Source organism: Culex pipiens, chromosome 3 (assembly GCF_016801865.2).
Source record: "Culex pipiens pallens isolate TS chromosome 3, TS_CPP_V2, whole genome shotgun sequence".
In the NCBI taxonomy this organism is placed as follows: domain Eukaryota; kingdom Metazoa; phylum Arthropoda; class Insecta; order Diptera; family Culicidae; genus Culex; species Culex pipiens.
Genome location: NC_068939.1, coordinates 82,807,300 through 82,821,232, shown reverse-complemented (window position 1 = coordinate 82,821,232; position 13,933 = coordinate 82,807,300). Strand labels below are relative to the sequence as shown.

Here is a 13,933-nt window from a genome sequence, read left to right as displayed (position 1 = left end):
GAAGTATGCAGTTTGAAGGGACTGAGAAATTCATCGGTACATGGGGCCATATTGATATCGAGAAGATCGACAGCCAGAGAGTCGACTGTATTTTTTTGATCTTTGACCTAATTTTGGCCGATTTCTATTTTGCAGTTGATTTTTTCATGTTGAAAATGACAGCAAACAAAAAACGCTTCCGAACACGGTCACAGGTTGCTTCAATCCTCGGAAATCTTCCATTTTTTTTTTATCGAGCTTATGTTAAAATTATGTAGAAATAAGTTTGTAGCTGTTAAGCTCTGATGCGGATTAGATTTTTTTTTGGGTTTTGGTAGTTTTTGGCCATTTCTATTTGACCAACTTGATTTTTCAGTCTCGAAAATATTTTTACCGGAAGCTTGTCCGATTAAGATTGTCTTTGACAGCATTCATTGGATGCATGGGCTCACAGATATAATTATAATTATATTATTTTGAAATCTTGAAAAAATTAGAAAAAAATCATCATCACCTTAAAATTTAACTTTTAAATTTAAAAATCGAAAAATCTCCTAAAAGTGTTACGTATTTTTCTTTTAGTGTCTTTTTTCGGAAAGCACATCCTATTTCCTACATGTTTGTTTTTGACCACTTTTCGATACGATGCAACGGCTTCGAGATAAAGTAATTTTTGAATTACGAAATACAAAAATATTAAAATAACTTACGGCCTTCTCAAATGTCATTTTCGAGTGCAACTGGCTCCATATACACAAAAATGGCTTATATAAGCCTAGGATAACATGTCTACAAAGTTTCATTGAAAGCGGAGGACATGTCCATAAAAAATGGTATGTAAATATTCGAAAAACTGTAACTTTTGATGGAATTGTTTGATCAATTTAGTGTCTTCGGCAAAGTTGTAGGTATTGATGAGGACTTTTAAGAAAAAATAGGTACACGGAAAAAAATCTTGCCGATTTTCAATTTCCCAAAATTGGTATTTTTATTTTATTTTTGACATTTTTTTATATGTTTTAGAGGACCAGCCATAGAGAGGTATGGTCAAAAATTTCACCGCCGAGATATAATTTAAAAAAAAGTATTTTTTGGAAAAAAATCGAAATAGCATGCATAATTTTTTATTGCATTTTTCTCTGCAAATATTTCGCTGAAATCAAACTTTCGATGGCTATATCTTGAAAACGGGGCACTTTATCAGAAAATGAAAAAAGAACTTTTCGATTGCATATCCAAATTTACATAAACAAAATTATGCATCAAATTTCGTTTTTTTTTTTCAAAAATCACTACACTCATAATAATGTTCACCACAATGTTGCATGAACATATATGTGGTTATTTTCCATATGGATGTGCATGCAAAATCTACGTGAACCTCTGGTGGCTAGGCTGTATGCATTTTCAAATGTACCAATACAGTCATACCCCACATCACAAGAATTTCACGTTACGGTTGCAGCCAACTCACGCAACCTATGCCTGATTGGAGTGCAAATATCATATGATTTTCTAATCACTTTTACAGTGTGGGAGGTTGGGGGGTGGGGCATATTCTTCTTCTTTTTTTGTTATTGATAATTCATTTTGAATATATAAAAAAATCGAAAATAAAAAAAAATATTAATTTTGGGAAATTGAAAATCAGCAAGTTTTTTTTTCCGTGTACCGTCATCAGGGGTGACATTGGGTCTGGGGATGTGATTGAGTCATACAAATTTCAGCATTTTTCAGCATTTTTTTTTCTGAACAGTCCTCTTCAATTCCTACAACTTTGCCGAAGATACCAAATTGATCAGAGAATTCCTTTAAAATTTACAGATTTTCTAATATTTACGTACCATTGTATGGACAGCTGCCCAAATTGGATGAACTAATAACACAAAATGGGGTTATTAGTTCAAAAGAGTTTGGTCATAGGGAAGGCTCCCACAAAGTTTGAGCCAAATCAAAAATAAATTGTTAGTTGAATACATAAAATCCTTAAGTCAAGTATAGTCATTATGCATTTTGGCAGAATTTCGGTCATTGGCCTATTTTTGCGCATTAAATTGTCCAATAAGTGTTCAGATTTGGTAAAGTGTCAATCATAAATAATAATTATAGTAAGTTTTTATATCAATTCATGAACCTTTTGGCAATGCGGATCCCACATCCCACTAGACATGCTTAGAACTTTTTAAACCGTCTTTGAATAATTTTCCATACCAACGGTTAAACTTCGGATAATCTAAAGTCTTGAGCCTGGACCGTATCAACAAACAAGCATGTTTTTCAATTTTCTTTGTTGATAGCTTTGCTTTTTTGTTATTCGTTTGATTATTATGTTCACTTAAATAACTAAAATTCCGATTTGGTTTCCTTATATTTGTAACTGTTTCAAAATAAAATAGGGTTAATAAATTGGTCATTTATGTTTTTTGTTGGTTCCGGTGTAATTATCACTGACGATTCAGTTTTCGTAAAATCTCTGTACCTAACCCATCTTTGTCGTTGTATCTACACATTAACCAACCTCTCATTTCCCGTCCAGCAAACGCGAAGGGAGAGAAAGGTGTACGTGTGCTCACCACCTCCAAAAACATGTTCGTTTTGTTAATCGTTATTTATTTTTGTTGTGTGTTAATTTGGAACAGCATTACTTCCCTCCCACGCGGGCACACTACTTTTGTTAATAGCATTTCGAACAAATTTCTCCCTCTATTTCTATAAAATCATGCCTCCACGTAAATCAACTTAACATTTCTAATCTTTTTCTCCCTCTCATCTGTTGTAACGGGCAGCCCAACGACGAAAACACCAACATCCTGTACCACCCGCCCGAGTACGACGGGCCGATCCTGTTTTCGTTCCGCGAGAAGGTCTTCTTCGGCAAGAAGAAGGCCGCCATCCGGGTGGACACGGGCGAGTGGAGCGAAAAGTTCTCGCTGGACGTGGCCGGCTCGAGCGGGGTGATTGCGTGCCAGGCCAACAATATGACCTATCAGGTGAGATTGTGATTTTGAGGGGGTGTGAGAGTTGGGGGGCTCAACGATTTCCCTTGTTATTTCAGATTGGCGTTCACAACACGTTGACGCACAACTCGCTGACCAAGCAGATCGTGTTTATGCCGTACTTTATCCTGATCAACCGGGCTGATTTTGACGTGGAGGTGCAGGAACATTTGCGCCCGGGTGATCCCTGGACCAGGGTGAAGGTGGAAGACTGCGTTCCGCTGTGGCCCAAGACGGAGGAGAACCGGATGTTGCGGGTTCGGGCGGTGAACAGTACGCAGATTACGGCTCCGTTCAAGTACACCGAAGTGCAGTGTACGCTGCTGCAGCTGAAGAACCGTTACGGAGGAATTAATGTGGACGTGCACGTGACGGAGGGCGCCATCTACATTACATTTACCGGGTACCACGCGGGTGACGCTCCGGCGCTGCTGATCAACCACACTAGCGAAGAGTTTGCCTTCAAGGAGAAGGGCGATGTGAACGGGAAGATTTTGATGCCCAGTCAGATGGTTTTGCATACGTGGATCAACCCGGCTGGTGATCGGAAGATTGTCTGGGACAGTGGTTCCAAGCTGGTTTCGGTTGAGAATGATCTGCGCCGGGACGACATTAGCGAGTTCAAATCGCCCACGGACAAGGACATCTTTTGGGTGTCTTTCCTAAACGGAACTCAGCGCGTTCTGCTGGTAACCGACAACGCCAACATTGCGTACGAAGTGCACAGTTCCAGCCGGCTGGACCAGGTCACGCAAGAAATCAAGCTGGAAATCCACGGCGTCGGCCTGTCCCTCGTCAACAACAGCAAACAGTGCGACCTGATGTACATCGGAATCGCCAGCTCCGGCGTCATCTGGGAGGAACGCAAACGCTCCGGCCGCTTCAAGCAGATGAAAATCCAGGAAACCTACTCCATGGAAAGCTCCTTCCAGCAGTACCTCCGCGATCAGGAAATCGGCGCATCAGCCAGCAAAAAGTACTTCCTGGAAGGAGAGAAACGCATCGAAATCGACTTCACGCGAAACATCGTCAAGAAATCAACCGAACGTGACATCCGCCGAACCTTCTACCCCGGACTCTGGTTCGAGATCAAATCGTCCTCGCACCAGCTTCAATTCCACGCCAAAATCAACCGCATCCAGATCGACAACCAGCTCACCGACTGCATCTTCCCCGTGGTTCTCGCCCCAATCCCACCCCCGAAGAGCGTTGCGGCGACCACCGAGTTTAAGCCGTTCATCGAGATGAGCATGGTGCAGCGCATCATTCCGCACTCGAACGTGAAGCAGTTCAAGTATCTGCGCGTGCTGATGCAGGAGTTCCACGTGAAGGTGGACCTGCTGTTTATCAACGAGATCTTCGAGATGATCAGCTCGGAGACGACGGAGGCGGAAGCGAAAACGCTGTTCGCCGAGGACCTCAAGGTACAAACGCAACCGCTGCACGCCCACGTCGCCATCCAGTCCCAGGCGGAGGTGAAGAACTTTTACGACAACCTGCACCTCGGTCCGCTCAAGATCCACGTCAGCTTCTCGATGGCCGGCTCGGAGTCGAAGGCACTGCCCGGCATCCTGTCGACGATCCTGCAGGGCGTGGGCGTCACGCTGACCGACATCAACGACGTGGTGTTCCGGTTGGCGTTCTTCGAGCGGGAGTTTCAGTTTTTGACGCAGCGCCAGCTGGTGTCGGAGTGCGTCACGCATTACAGCGGCCAGGCGGTGAAGCAGCTGTACGTGCTGGTGCTCGGGCTGGACGTGATTGGGAATCCGTACGGGTTGGTCGTCGGGTTTACCAAGGGTGTGGAGGATTTGTTCTACGAGCCGTTCCAGGGGGCGATTCAGGGCCCCGGCGAGTTTGCCGAGGGTTTGGTGCTGGGCGTGAGGTCGCTGTTTGGCCATACCGTTGGTGGGGCGGCCGGAGCGGTTTCCAAGTAAGTTGTGCAATTCGATTCTGATTAAGGTTTGTTTGCAGGGTGGCCACTCAAGTCGGGAAATCGGGAAAAAGTCGGGAATTCACCAAAATCCACGAAAAATCGAGAAAAAGTCGGGAATTTGTGTTTTTTTTTTGTTAGAAAATCGTTAAAATTCGGGAATTCCAATCATCCTAATATTTGAAAAACATTTTCTAATTATTGAATTATTTTTAAATATTTGAAATTTATTTCACTTTATTCGTCTTCAGCATCTACCTAACTTTAAATTTCGGGTTCCTTTCACTATTTTAATCTATATGAGAATGAAAAGGCTATTTAAGACGTAAGACATTAAAAATTCTAATAAATGGCATACATTTTTATTATATTTTTTTAATATTTTTTTTATGAATCAACAGATTGTTATTTATTTTCGACTATGTTCATCAAACAAAAGGTAACATCTAAATTTCAATAACAACAAAGCCAATATGAAAAAGAGTTTGATTTCGACGATTACATGAGCGTATAGTTATTTTCTGTTTCATTTTGCCACATTACTTGAATATTTAAAAAAAAAACAAATCCAACTACAGATTGGCTATAGTTTTTAATTGTAGTAAGTATTTTTGAATCTTAAACTAAATTCATTCAGTCATTTCAAAAATTGTTCCAAATGTTTGATTCCCTTAAACTTTTGTGTGATTATGGGTACCACAACTATAGATAAAGGTTGATTTTCAGTTTCCGGATAACTTTCATAGGGGAACAGCATCTAATTCCAGCGTGCCTCTAATGTTGGCAGGTCAGAACTTTGACATTCAATTAAAGCTAATTAAAAGCGTTTTCAACTGAAATCGAGTGATAAATAGCTTAACAAGAAGTGAGCAAGCAAGTTTCTATCAAAAGTTTTGCAAAATTAGTTGTTTAAATAGTGAAAATCAGCTAATTGGATGGAGTTAGGAGCGAGTGCTTAACCTGCCAAACATACGAGAATTTTCCCTATATAGAAAAAAAACAAAGGTTTTCCGTTCTGAATGAAAAAAATGGAAAAATTACGCTTTGAAAATATTTAAAAATCTTGAAATTGAAAATAAGGCTGGTAAAAATGCCAATCATTTTTTTTATTTATTAGTTTTTTAAATATTGTTTTTGCAATTCCGTCGTGAAACTACTTACTTTTCCTGTCATTCTTGAACGACGAAATAGCCTACTTTTCTGTACCAAAAATAACAGAATCGAATAACAACACTTTTCAAAATAAATGCTGAAAAGTTCTACTTTTCAGCACTGAAATGGGTGCTGAAAAGTTGAACTTTTCAGCACTTGTTTTGAAAAGTAACACTTTTCAACATTATTTTGATTTAAACGATTTATTGACAAAATACATGAAAATTTGACATAAAATTTCACTCAATGGGTGTTTTTCGGAATTGCAAAAAATGTTGTATGGAACTCGTTGCAAAACTTGATTTTTTCAGCACTCTTCGTATTTATCCAACTCGGTGAACCTCGTTGGATAAGTGTACGACTCGTGCTGAAAAAATCCTCTTTTTGCAACTTGTTGCATAAACTACTATTTTCTAAAGTTTTACGTCTTTTTCTGTTTTCTGCTCTCAAAATTTGTGTTAAGTTGAAATGGAATTAAAATTTGCATTGGCTTGATTAAAATAATAAAAAATTGTTTGAGCTTAGATATCTTTTGTCGTATAAAATAAGTGGTAAAATATGAAGTGTTATCAAACTGAATGTTTCATTCAAAAAAATTAAACATTTAAATACTGACACTTCGATAAATCGACATTGATTCAAAAAAATTATTATTAAAATTTTACAAAATTTTAAAGGGAACATTGTGAAAATATCTTTTAAACGAACAAATAGATATTTTTAAATTCTTTGAAAGAATCATAACTGTAATCAAGTCAAAAAGATGTGTAAAGCATTGTTAATAAATATAATCATTGGGCTTAGTGATTTTTCACGCTCAAATATTGCAATTTTCGCGGGGACCAAAATTTCAAAACACTAAATTTCTCCGAAATTTTACGGAACGTGAAATTTTTTAAAATGCCATGAAAATCGTACAGAAAAAAAACTTCTTATACTTCGTTTTGAATTTGAACCAACTCTAAATTTCTTCATCAATATTAAACGAGACACTAATAGAAAACTAATATTTACGTAAGATGATATTATCTAGCGAATAAAACTTGAGCAAAGATTTAAAATGAATTAAATAAATTGACATTGCAAAATAAGTTTGATCTTGCGCATGCTCATTGTTTGTATTGTTTTTTTTTTTGTCTAACATATTTGATTTACAGAACAAAACAGTGTCTTCTGATTCGCTTTTATATTATCTTTTTACATTTACTTGAATTATTATTCAAAGCAAGGTTAAAGTCTTGACCAGCCAAAATGATTAATATAAAATTAATTTTGTTCGATATTTTGAAAGACTTTTGAAACTCACTAAAAATATTCTTTACGGTTTTTATATCCCCCTTCAAAAGTTTCATTTAAAAAGCCTGGAAGCAAAAAACTATGTTTGTAATCTTTATATTTTTTTTTTATTTCTATGAGGACCATAAAAAATCATCAAACCTCGTGAAAATTTTGCGGGACTGTGAAAAATCATTTAAATTCATTTACCTATCAATAAATGAAGTAAGAATCCTCCAATTTCTTTTCTAATTCTACCTTCAAAATAGAGAGAATGTAGTATGATTTAAAAATGTGAGTTTTCTGAGAAAAGCTTATGAAAATTATCGATGGGACTAATAACGACAAAAACGAATAATTATATAATTTTTGAGTCAATTTTAAAAGTTTTGATTGAAAAACTTCAAAATCAGAGAAAAAAAAATTAGGCGTGTGCATAAAACATTTTTCCTCTAATTTTTTAAAAAGATTTTATTATGTAATTTGATTAAAAACTAAACTAAATAATTTACATAAAAAGTACTGATTAGAAAAATTTCTAATATTCACGGGATCTCACGGAAATTACCAAATTTCACGAATTTCACGCTGTCCGCGAAATCGTGAAAATTCACTAACCCTAATAACCATACAATTTTTTTTAAATTTTGTTTTTTTAACATTTTTGTCATGATTTTTTTTCATTGCCAGCTTAAACGAAGTTTTAAAAAAACTTGTGTTTGGTAATTTAAAAAATAAATATTGAAATAACAGGTATTGTTGAGCTTTCAATTCTTTTTCATCGACTGATTTTTCGTGTTTTTACCCTGAATCAAAGTTATGGTTCCATTTTGGAAGTGAATTTTTTAGGAATTTATTGTTGAAATATTTTTTTTTTATTTTTTTTACTAAAACTGACAATGATTTTTTTAGAAACTCTGTCCAATGGTTTATATTGACTTTTTATAAAGAGTTTATGATTTGAAATCATTCTTCAGATAAGAATACATATTTTTTGAGGTTCTGGAAAAGTCGGGAAAATGTCGGGAAATTGAAAATTGGATTTGAGTGGTCACCCTGTTTGTTTGCTAATGGAAGTGTTTCCTTTGCAGAATAACCGGTGCCATGGGCAAAGGCCTGGCGGCGCTGACCTTCGACGATGACTACCAGAAGAAGCGTCGGGATGCGCTCAACAAGAAGCCGGCCTCGCTGCAGGAGGGAATCGCTCGCAGCGGCAAGGGCCTGGTGATGGGCGTGTTTGACGGAGTGACGGGCGTGTTCACGAAGCCCATCAGCGGAGCCAGAGAGGACGGCGTCGAGGGCTTTTTCAAGGGGCTGGGCAAGGGTGCGGTCGGGCTGGTGGCGCGGCCCATTGCCGGTGTAACGGATTTCGCCAGCGGTAGCTTCGATGCGGTCAAGCGGGCCACCGAGCTGTCGGACGAGGCGTTCCGGTTGCGGTCGCCGCGGTTCCTGCACAAGGATGGCATCGTGAGGCCGTACAACAGGAAGGAAGCCGAGGGGAACAAGCTGCTGAAGGAAATCGACAAGGGCAAGTTTACCGCGTCGGACACCTTCGTGTACTACGAGTCGATCGTGGACGGCAAGGACGTGGTCGTGCTGACCGACTGCCGGCTCATCTACGCCACCAAGAGTGACCTGTTTGGGGGGTGGCAGTGCGACTGGACCCACCGCTGGACGGAACTGCTGAGCGTGTCTGTGGTGAACGACGGCGTTGAGCTGGTGCTGCGCGCCAAGGACAACAAATCCGCCCTCAAGAAGATGTTCAGCTCGTCCGGGAATCAGAAGAAGGTGCTGCTGATGCCAGTGGCCTTCCGGCGTAACCGGTTGGTCGAAGTGGCGCAGAAACTGATGAAATGAGCGCGTTTCTCTCTAGTCTAGATCATCATGAAGAGTAAAATTTTTACCGTTTAAATATAGAAGAATAAAACAGTGAGTGCTTGAAGCATTCGACAATACACACCCACACACAGTCTACATTAAAATCGCTTAGCGAGGATAGCTTATCATCGTTTACACAAACACATTAGCTTTACATGCGTTTGCCTGGGCGACGGATTCTTTGCGTGAGATGAAAATGGTGATATTTACCCCAGTTAGAATGTTATCATCCGTGTTGTACTACTCGCAGCTATTGAAGTGTATATTTACAGTTTTGGCTGGTAGCCTTTGTAGCCACATTTTCCCACTAAACCATCTCCACCAAAAGCATTCTTAGAAATCGTAATGTTTCGTACTTTTGATTTGTTTGCGGCGACTTTTTTGAAATAATGCTGTACACAAAAGTAGGCAAATCATACAACCAAAATGAGACCAAGTAGGAAACTGCTGTGAAACGCGAAGATGCGACGCTGGAAGCAATCTCTTTTTCTAAATTCTAATATGGTAGGAAAACACTATTGTTGCTTAGACTTTACCATCTATATTAAAATTACGAAAAAAACGAAACTATTGGCACTACGCCCCCCGGGGCATGGCCTTCCTCTAACGTGGGATTTCTGCTCCAGCGCCTCTGACGAGACAGGAGAAACCGGGACCGACGTTTTACTTCACCATCCGATAGAAGCTCAGTGGATAAGGCGGGAATCGAGCCCGCGTCTCATAGCATCATCGGGATCGGCAGCCGAAGCCGCTACCCCTGCGCCACGAGACCCACGATTATTACGAGTGACGAAATTACGAGTACAAATACCAAATCCCAGAGATAACGAAACATAAAAGAAATGATAAAGATGTTCATTATTGTACCACAAACACATTCTTTTGATTCGCTCACGTGAACATTTTTCTTGCTTTGTATGTGTATTTTTTACCTATATTTATTCTTAGTTTTGTCCTACCAGAAGCATGAATAAATGTATCGAACTTAGCTCAACTTCGTTATTAAATGAAAGAAAGTTTCACCAAAATAAGTCTTATCATAACCATCGGGGCTCGATCCCTCACCCTCTTAAAATTATTTTAGATTATCAGTCGAAACAGCTATCCAGTGAGCCGCGGAATCAGCCATCTGCTTTATCGATAGTGTTGCGTCGCGCAGCGATGTTTTGTCATTAGAGTTGTGCGACGTGACGTGACAACAGCTTCGCATTTGCAACATTCCTGTTGGTGACTTGTTTCGGTCCACCACTTTGTTTTCCAAAAATATCCCCCAAATGAAAACAACCTTGAACTCTAGTTGGAAGGTTATTGTCATTTCGGTGTTTGATAATCGAGGGGAATCGAGCAGGGATGCCAGACGCATCAATTTTGATATATTTTACAGATTTTTTGAACCTCGGTTGATTTTTGGCAGTTTTGGCAGAAGCTTGTCTATACACATACAAACTTTTGTTTGAGCCTGCCATTTCTGCACAAACGCTAAACTCAAATGTGACATTTATCTCACAGACATTTTCACTCCCCAAAAATGCGCTCGTGTGTGTGCATCGCTGTTTTGCTCAAATTATTTTGCACATTTCCACCGGTAGCTGCGGAATCACTCTTCGGATTAGAAGCCCCAGTTGAGAGTTGTTTTGACCGGCAAGCGGAAGTGTGTGCGGTGCCGTCTTCAAGCATGAATCTTTATCACATGGAACTGTCGCCTCCGTGCCAGTCGGTGCGGCTTCTGGCCAAAACGTTGAATGTGCCGCTCAACCTGATCCAGCTGGACCTGTTTAAGGACGAGCACCTGACGCCGGAATTCTTGAAGGCGAGTTTGCATTATCAGCAAAGTAATCTTGTTTGCTAACAGTTTGTTTATTTTCCAGATTAATCCCCAGCACATGGTTCCGACTCTGGTGGACGGCGACTTTACGCTGTGGGAGTCCCGCGCCATCATGACCTATCTGTACGAGAAGTATGCCGCGGATGACGCGCTTTACCCGCGGGATCCGCAAAAGAGAGCCCTTATCAACCAGCGGCTCTACTTCGACATGGGAACGCTGTACGAGCGTTTCGGGCTGCACTACTACCCGCAAGCCTTCGAGGAAAAACCCGTCCCGGAGGGAACCTCGAAGCAGTTCGAGGAAGCGCTCCAGTTTCTGGACACGTTCCTCGGCCAGGCGACATACGTTGCCGGCGAGGCGCTTTCGATTGCAGATTATGCCATTCTGACCTCGATCACGACCTTCAAGGTGGCCGCCGGAGTTGATTTGGCCAAGTACGGCAACATTGAGCGCTGGTACGGGCTCGTGTCCAAGAGCGTGCCCGGTCACGAGGAAATCTGCGTCCAGGGATCCAAGGTGTTTGCGCCGTACTTTGTTGATGTTAAGCACTAAATGGCTTGAAAATAAATTGAAGCATTTCACAAGGTTTTGATTCATCAGCAGTCTTTGTACTTTATTAAATTTGGTTTTATTTTCCCGAAACTTGTCCGGGTCTATACTACAGGCTACTGTTATCAATAAAACAACGTTTAAATGGAATGAAAGGCCATAAGAGCAATGTAGTACCGCCCCTTTCAAATGTATCTTCAGAAATTACAATTACAAGGCAAAGAAACGCAAATTTTACAATTACAAGGCCAAGAAACGCAAATTTGGTATGCATAAAACAACAAACTTCTCAAACTGGGTCATTTATTTGATCGCGGGAATCGAACCACTACCTTAACATTAAGTTAGATTGGTTGCCAGAACCCCTACCCACTGAGCCACGCGACCAATCGGCTGTATTATCAGAAACGTTGCGTCGCGCAGCGTGATGCGACATAAGTCGTGTGACATTCAGCCTTGACGTGGCGTGCTACAGAGCGCAGGTCCACTTTTGCAACAGGTTGCTTGGGCTGGCTGTTCGTTTTCTAGTTGCAGGCTTGTTTCGTTCTTTTATTACCCGCGATTTTAGCCAAATTTTACCTGTTATTTCCTAGTTTGTTTAACCTTTACGTTGTATGCCGAATCGTAAGGTCCAACATTTTGTAGTCCAGAGTTGGGTCTTTTGGAGTGGTCTGTTTTCCTCGTTACGCAAGTGCCTTCGTGGCGCAATCGGTTAGCGCGTTCGGCTGTTAACCGAAAGGTTGGTGGTTCGAGTCCACCCGGGGGCGGAATTCTTTTTGTTTTTCTTTTGCCGAAATGTGGCACTGGCATGGTATTTAAAATATTAGGTTATTTTTTACAGCATACAGGTAATTAACCCTCTACAACCCACCCCGTCTCTAGACGGGTTTCGATCTGAAATATCAACAAAAATTAATTTTCAGAGAATATTTTGTATCTTAAAAATGCACTGGAAAGTGGCAAAGTTCCGAGTTATTATTTATCAAAAATGTGAACAGTAGACGTGCATGCAAGGGTGTCAAACCAGAAGCTATTTGAATTTTGCCGGAATTCTTAGGAGCAACGGTTCGTTGCTGCTGCATAGAAGTCCAAATTGCATGAAATTTGGGGCGGCATTAATTTTGGATGTACAAGATAAAAAAAAGGATTTCAAAACTTATGTTCTACAATGCAAGTAGTGATACGTGTTAAAATTTAAATTATTTGCAGATCTTATTTAATTATCTAGCGAAATTTAGTTCAAATTTTGTAGCATTTGCCAGCGTGTTAATAATTCAATAATCATTGGGGTGGGGGTGTTACTGAGTTGGTTTTGCTATTTTGCTGAATGAGGTGTTTTGAAACACGAATTTTGATTTAGGCTTATATTTCAATTCGAGCCAATTGCACTCGAAAATGAAATTCAATTCCAATCCTTGTTAAGATACAGCGGATTTAAAAATAAAAATGTGGAAAACAAGGGGTTTGGACATATTTCGGCCATTTGTATATGACTTATTTGATTTTTCAGTCCCGGGGAATGGTGGTCAGGAGCACCTACTTTCCTCGCAAGGACATCCACAAAGCCACCTGGACATCACCTGACCAACGGACCTTAACGCAAATCGACCACGTCCTGATCGACGGCCGATTCTTCTCGGACGTAACGCACGTGCGCACCTTTCGCGGTGCGAATATTGACTCGGACCACTACCTAGTTGGAGTTGACATGCGCTCAAAGCTGTCGACGGTGTTTAACCAACGCCGAAGCCGGCGGGCCCCTCCGTTCAACACCGCGTGTCTGCAGAACGGGGAAGTGGCCCACAGTTACGCGCAGCAGCTGGAAGCGAATCTGCCAGGTGAGGACGAACTTGGCGCAGCCTCGCTCGAAGATGGTTGGAGCCGTATTCGCTCAGCCATCGGCAGTGCAGCGGAAGCCACACTGGGTAGTGCGATCCGAGTCAGCCGAAACGATTGGTACGACGACGAGTGCCAACGGATTACCGCCGAGAAGAAGGCAGCTTACGACAGGAAGCTGCACAAGGCGACGAGAGGGAACGTGGAACGATACAGGCAGGCTCGGAATCGGCAGGTCGCGGTCTTCAAGCTTAAGAAGCGCCAGCAAGAAGACCGAGATTGCGCGGAAATGGAGCAGCTATTCCGAGCTAACGAAACGCGGAAGTTTTACGAGAAGGTGAACCGGTCCCGCAAAGGCTTCGTGCCGCGAGCCGACGTGTGCAGGGACAACGAGGGGAACCTGATCGTAAGCAAGAGCGAGGTGTTGGACAGGTGGAAGCAGTACTTCAACGAGCACCTCAACGGCGATGAAGCGGACGGAGACGGCGTAGGAGTCAACCTTGGAGCGCCCG

At 41.1% G+C, this 13,933-nt stretch overlaps 2 protein-coding genes and 1 non-coding gene across 11 annotated transcripts in view; all 3 read left to right on the top strand.

Annotated features, from left to right (window-relative positions):
- LOC120423182 (intermembrane lipid transfer protein Vps13) overlaps positions 1-10,198 on the top strand; it is a 48,499-nt gene extending 38,301 nt beyond the window's left edge. For all 9 annotated transcript variants that reach the window (XM_039586876.2, XM_039586878.2, XM_039586881.2 and 6 more), the window contains 3 exons: positions 2,766-2,969; positions 3,035-4,905; positions 8,424-10,198. In XM_039586876.2, the coding sequence (XP_039442810.1) occupies positions 2,766-2,969; positions 3,035-4,905; positions 8,424-9,189 (2,841 nt within the window). In that variant the 3' untranslated portion in view covers positions 9,190-10,198. The remainder of the gene's footprint in view (positions 1-2,765; positions 2,970-3,034; positions 4,906-8,423) is intronic.
- Positions 10,199-10,741: 543 nt separating this feature from the next.
- On the top strand, positions 10,742-11,632 carry LOC120423181 (glutathione S-transferase 4-like). Its single transcript, XM_039586874.2, has 2 exons — positions 10,742-11,020; positions 11,079-11,632. The coding sequence occupies exons 1-2, from the start codon at positions 10,886-10,888 to the stop codon at positions 11,586-11,588; spliced, it is 645 nt and encodes a 214-aa protein (XP_039442808.1). The 5' UTR covers positions 10,742-10,885; the 3' UTR covers positions 11,589-11,632.
- A 646-nt stretch (positions 11,633-12,278) lies between these two features.
- Positions 12,279-12,352, top strand: Trnan-guu (transfer RNA asparagine (anticodon GUU)). The gene has a single exon. It is a non-coding gene; the product is annotated as a tRNA-Asn (tRNA).
- The last annotated feature ends 1,581 nt before the right edge of the window (positions 12,353-13,933 follow it).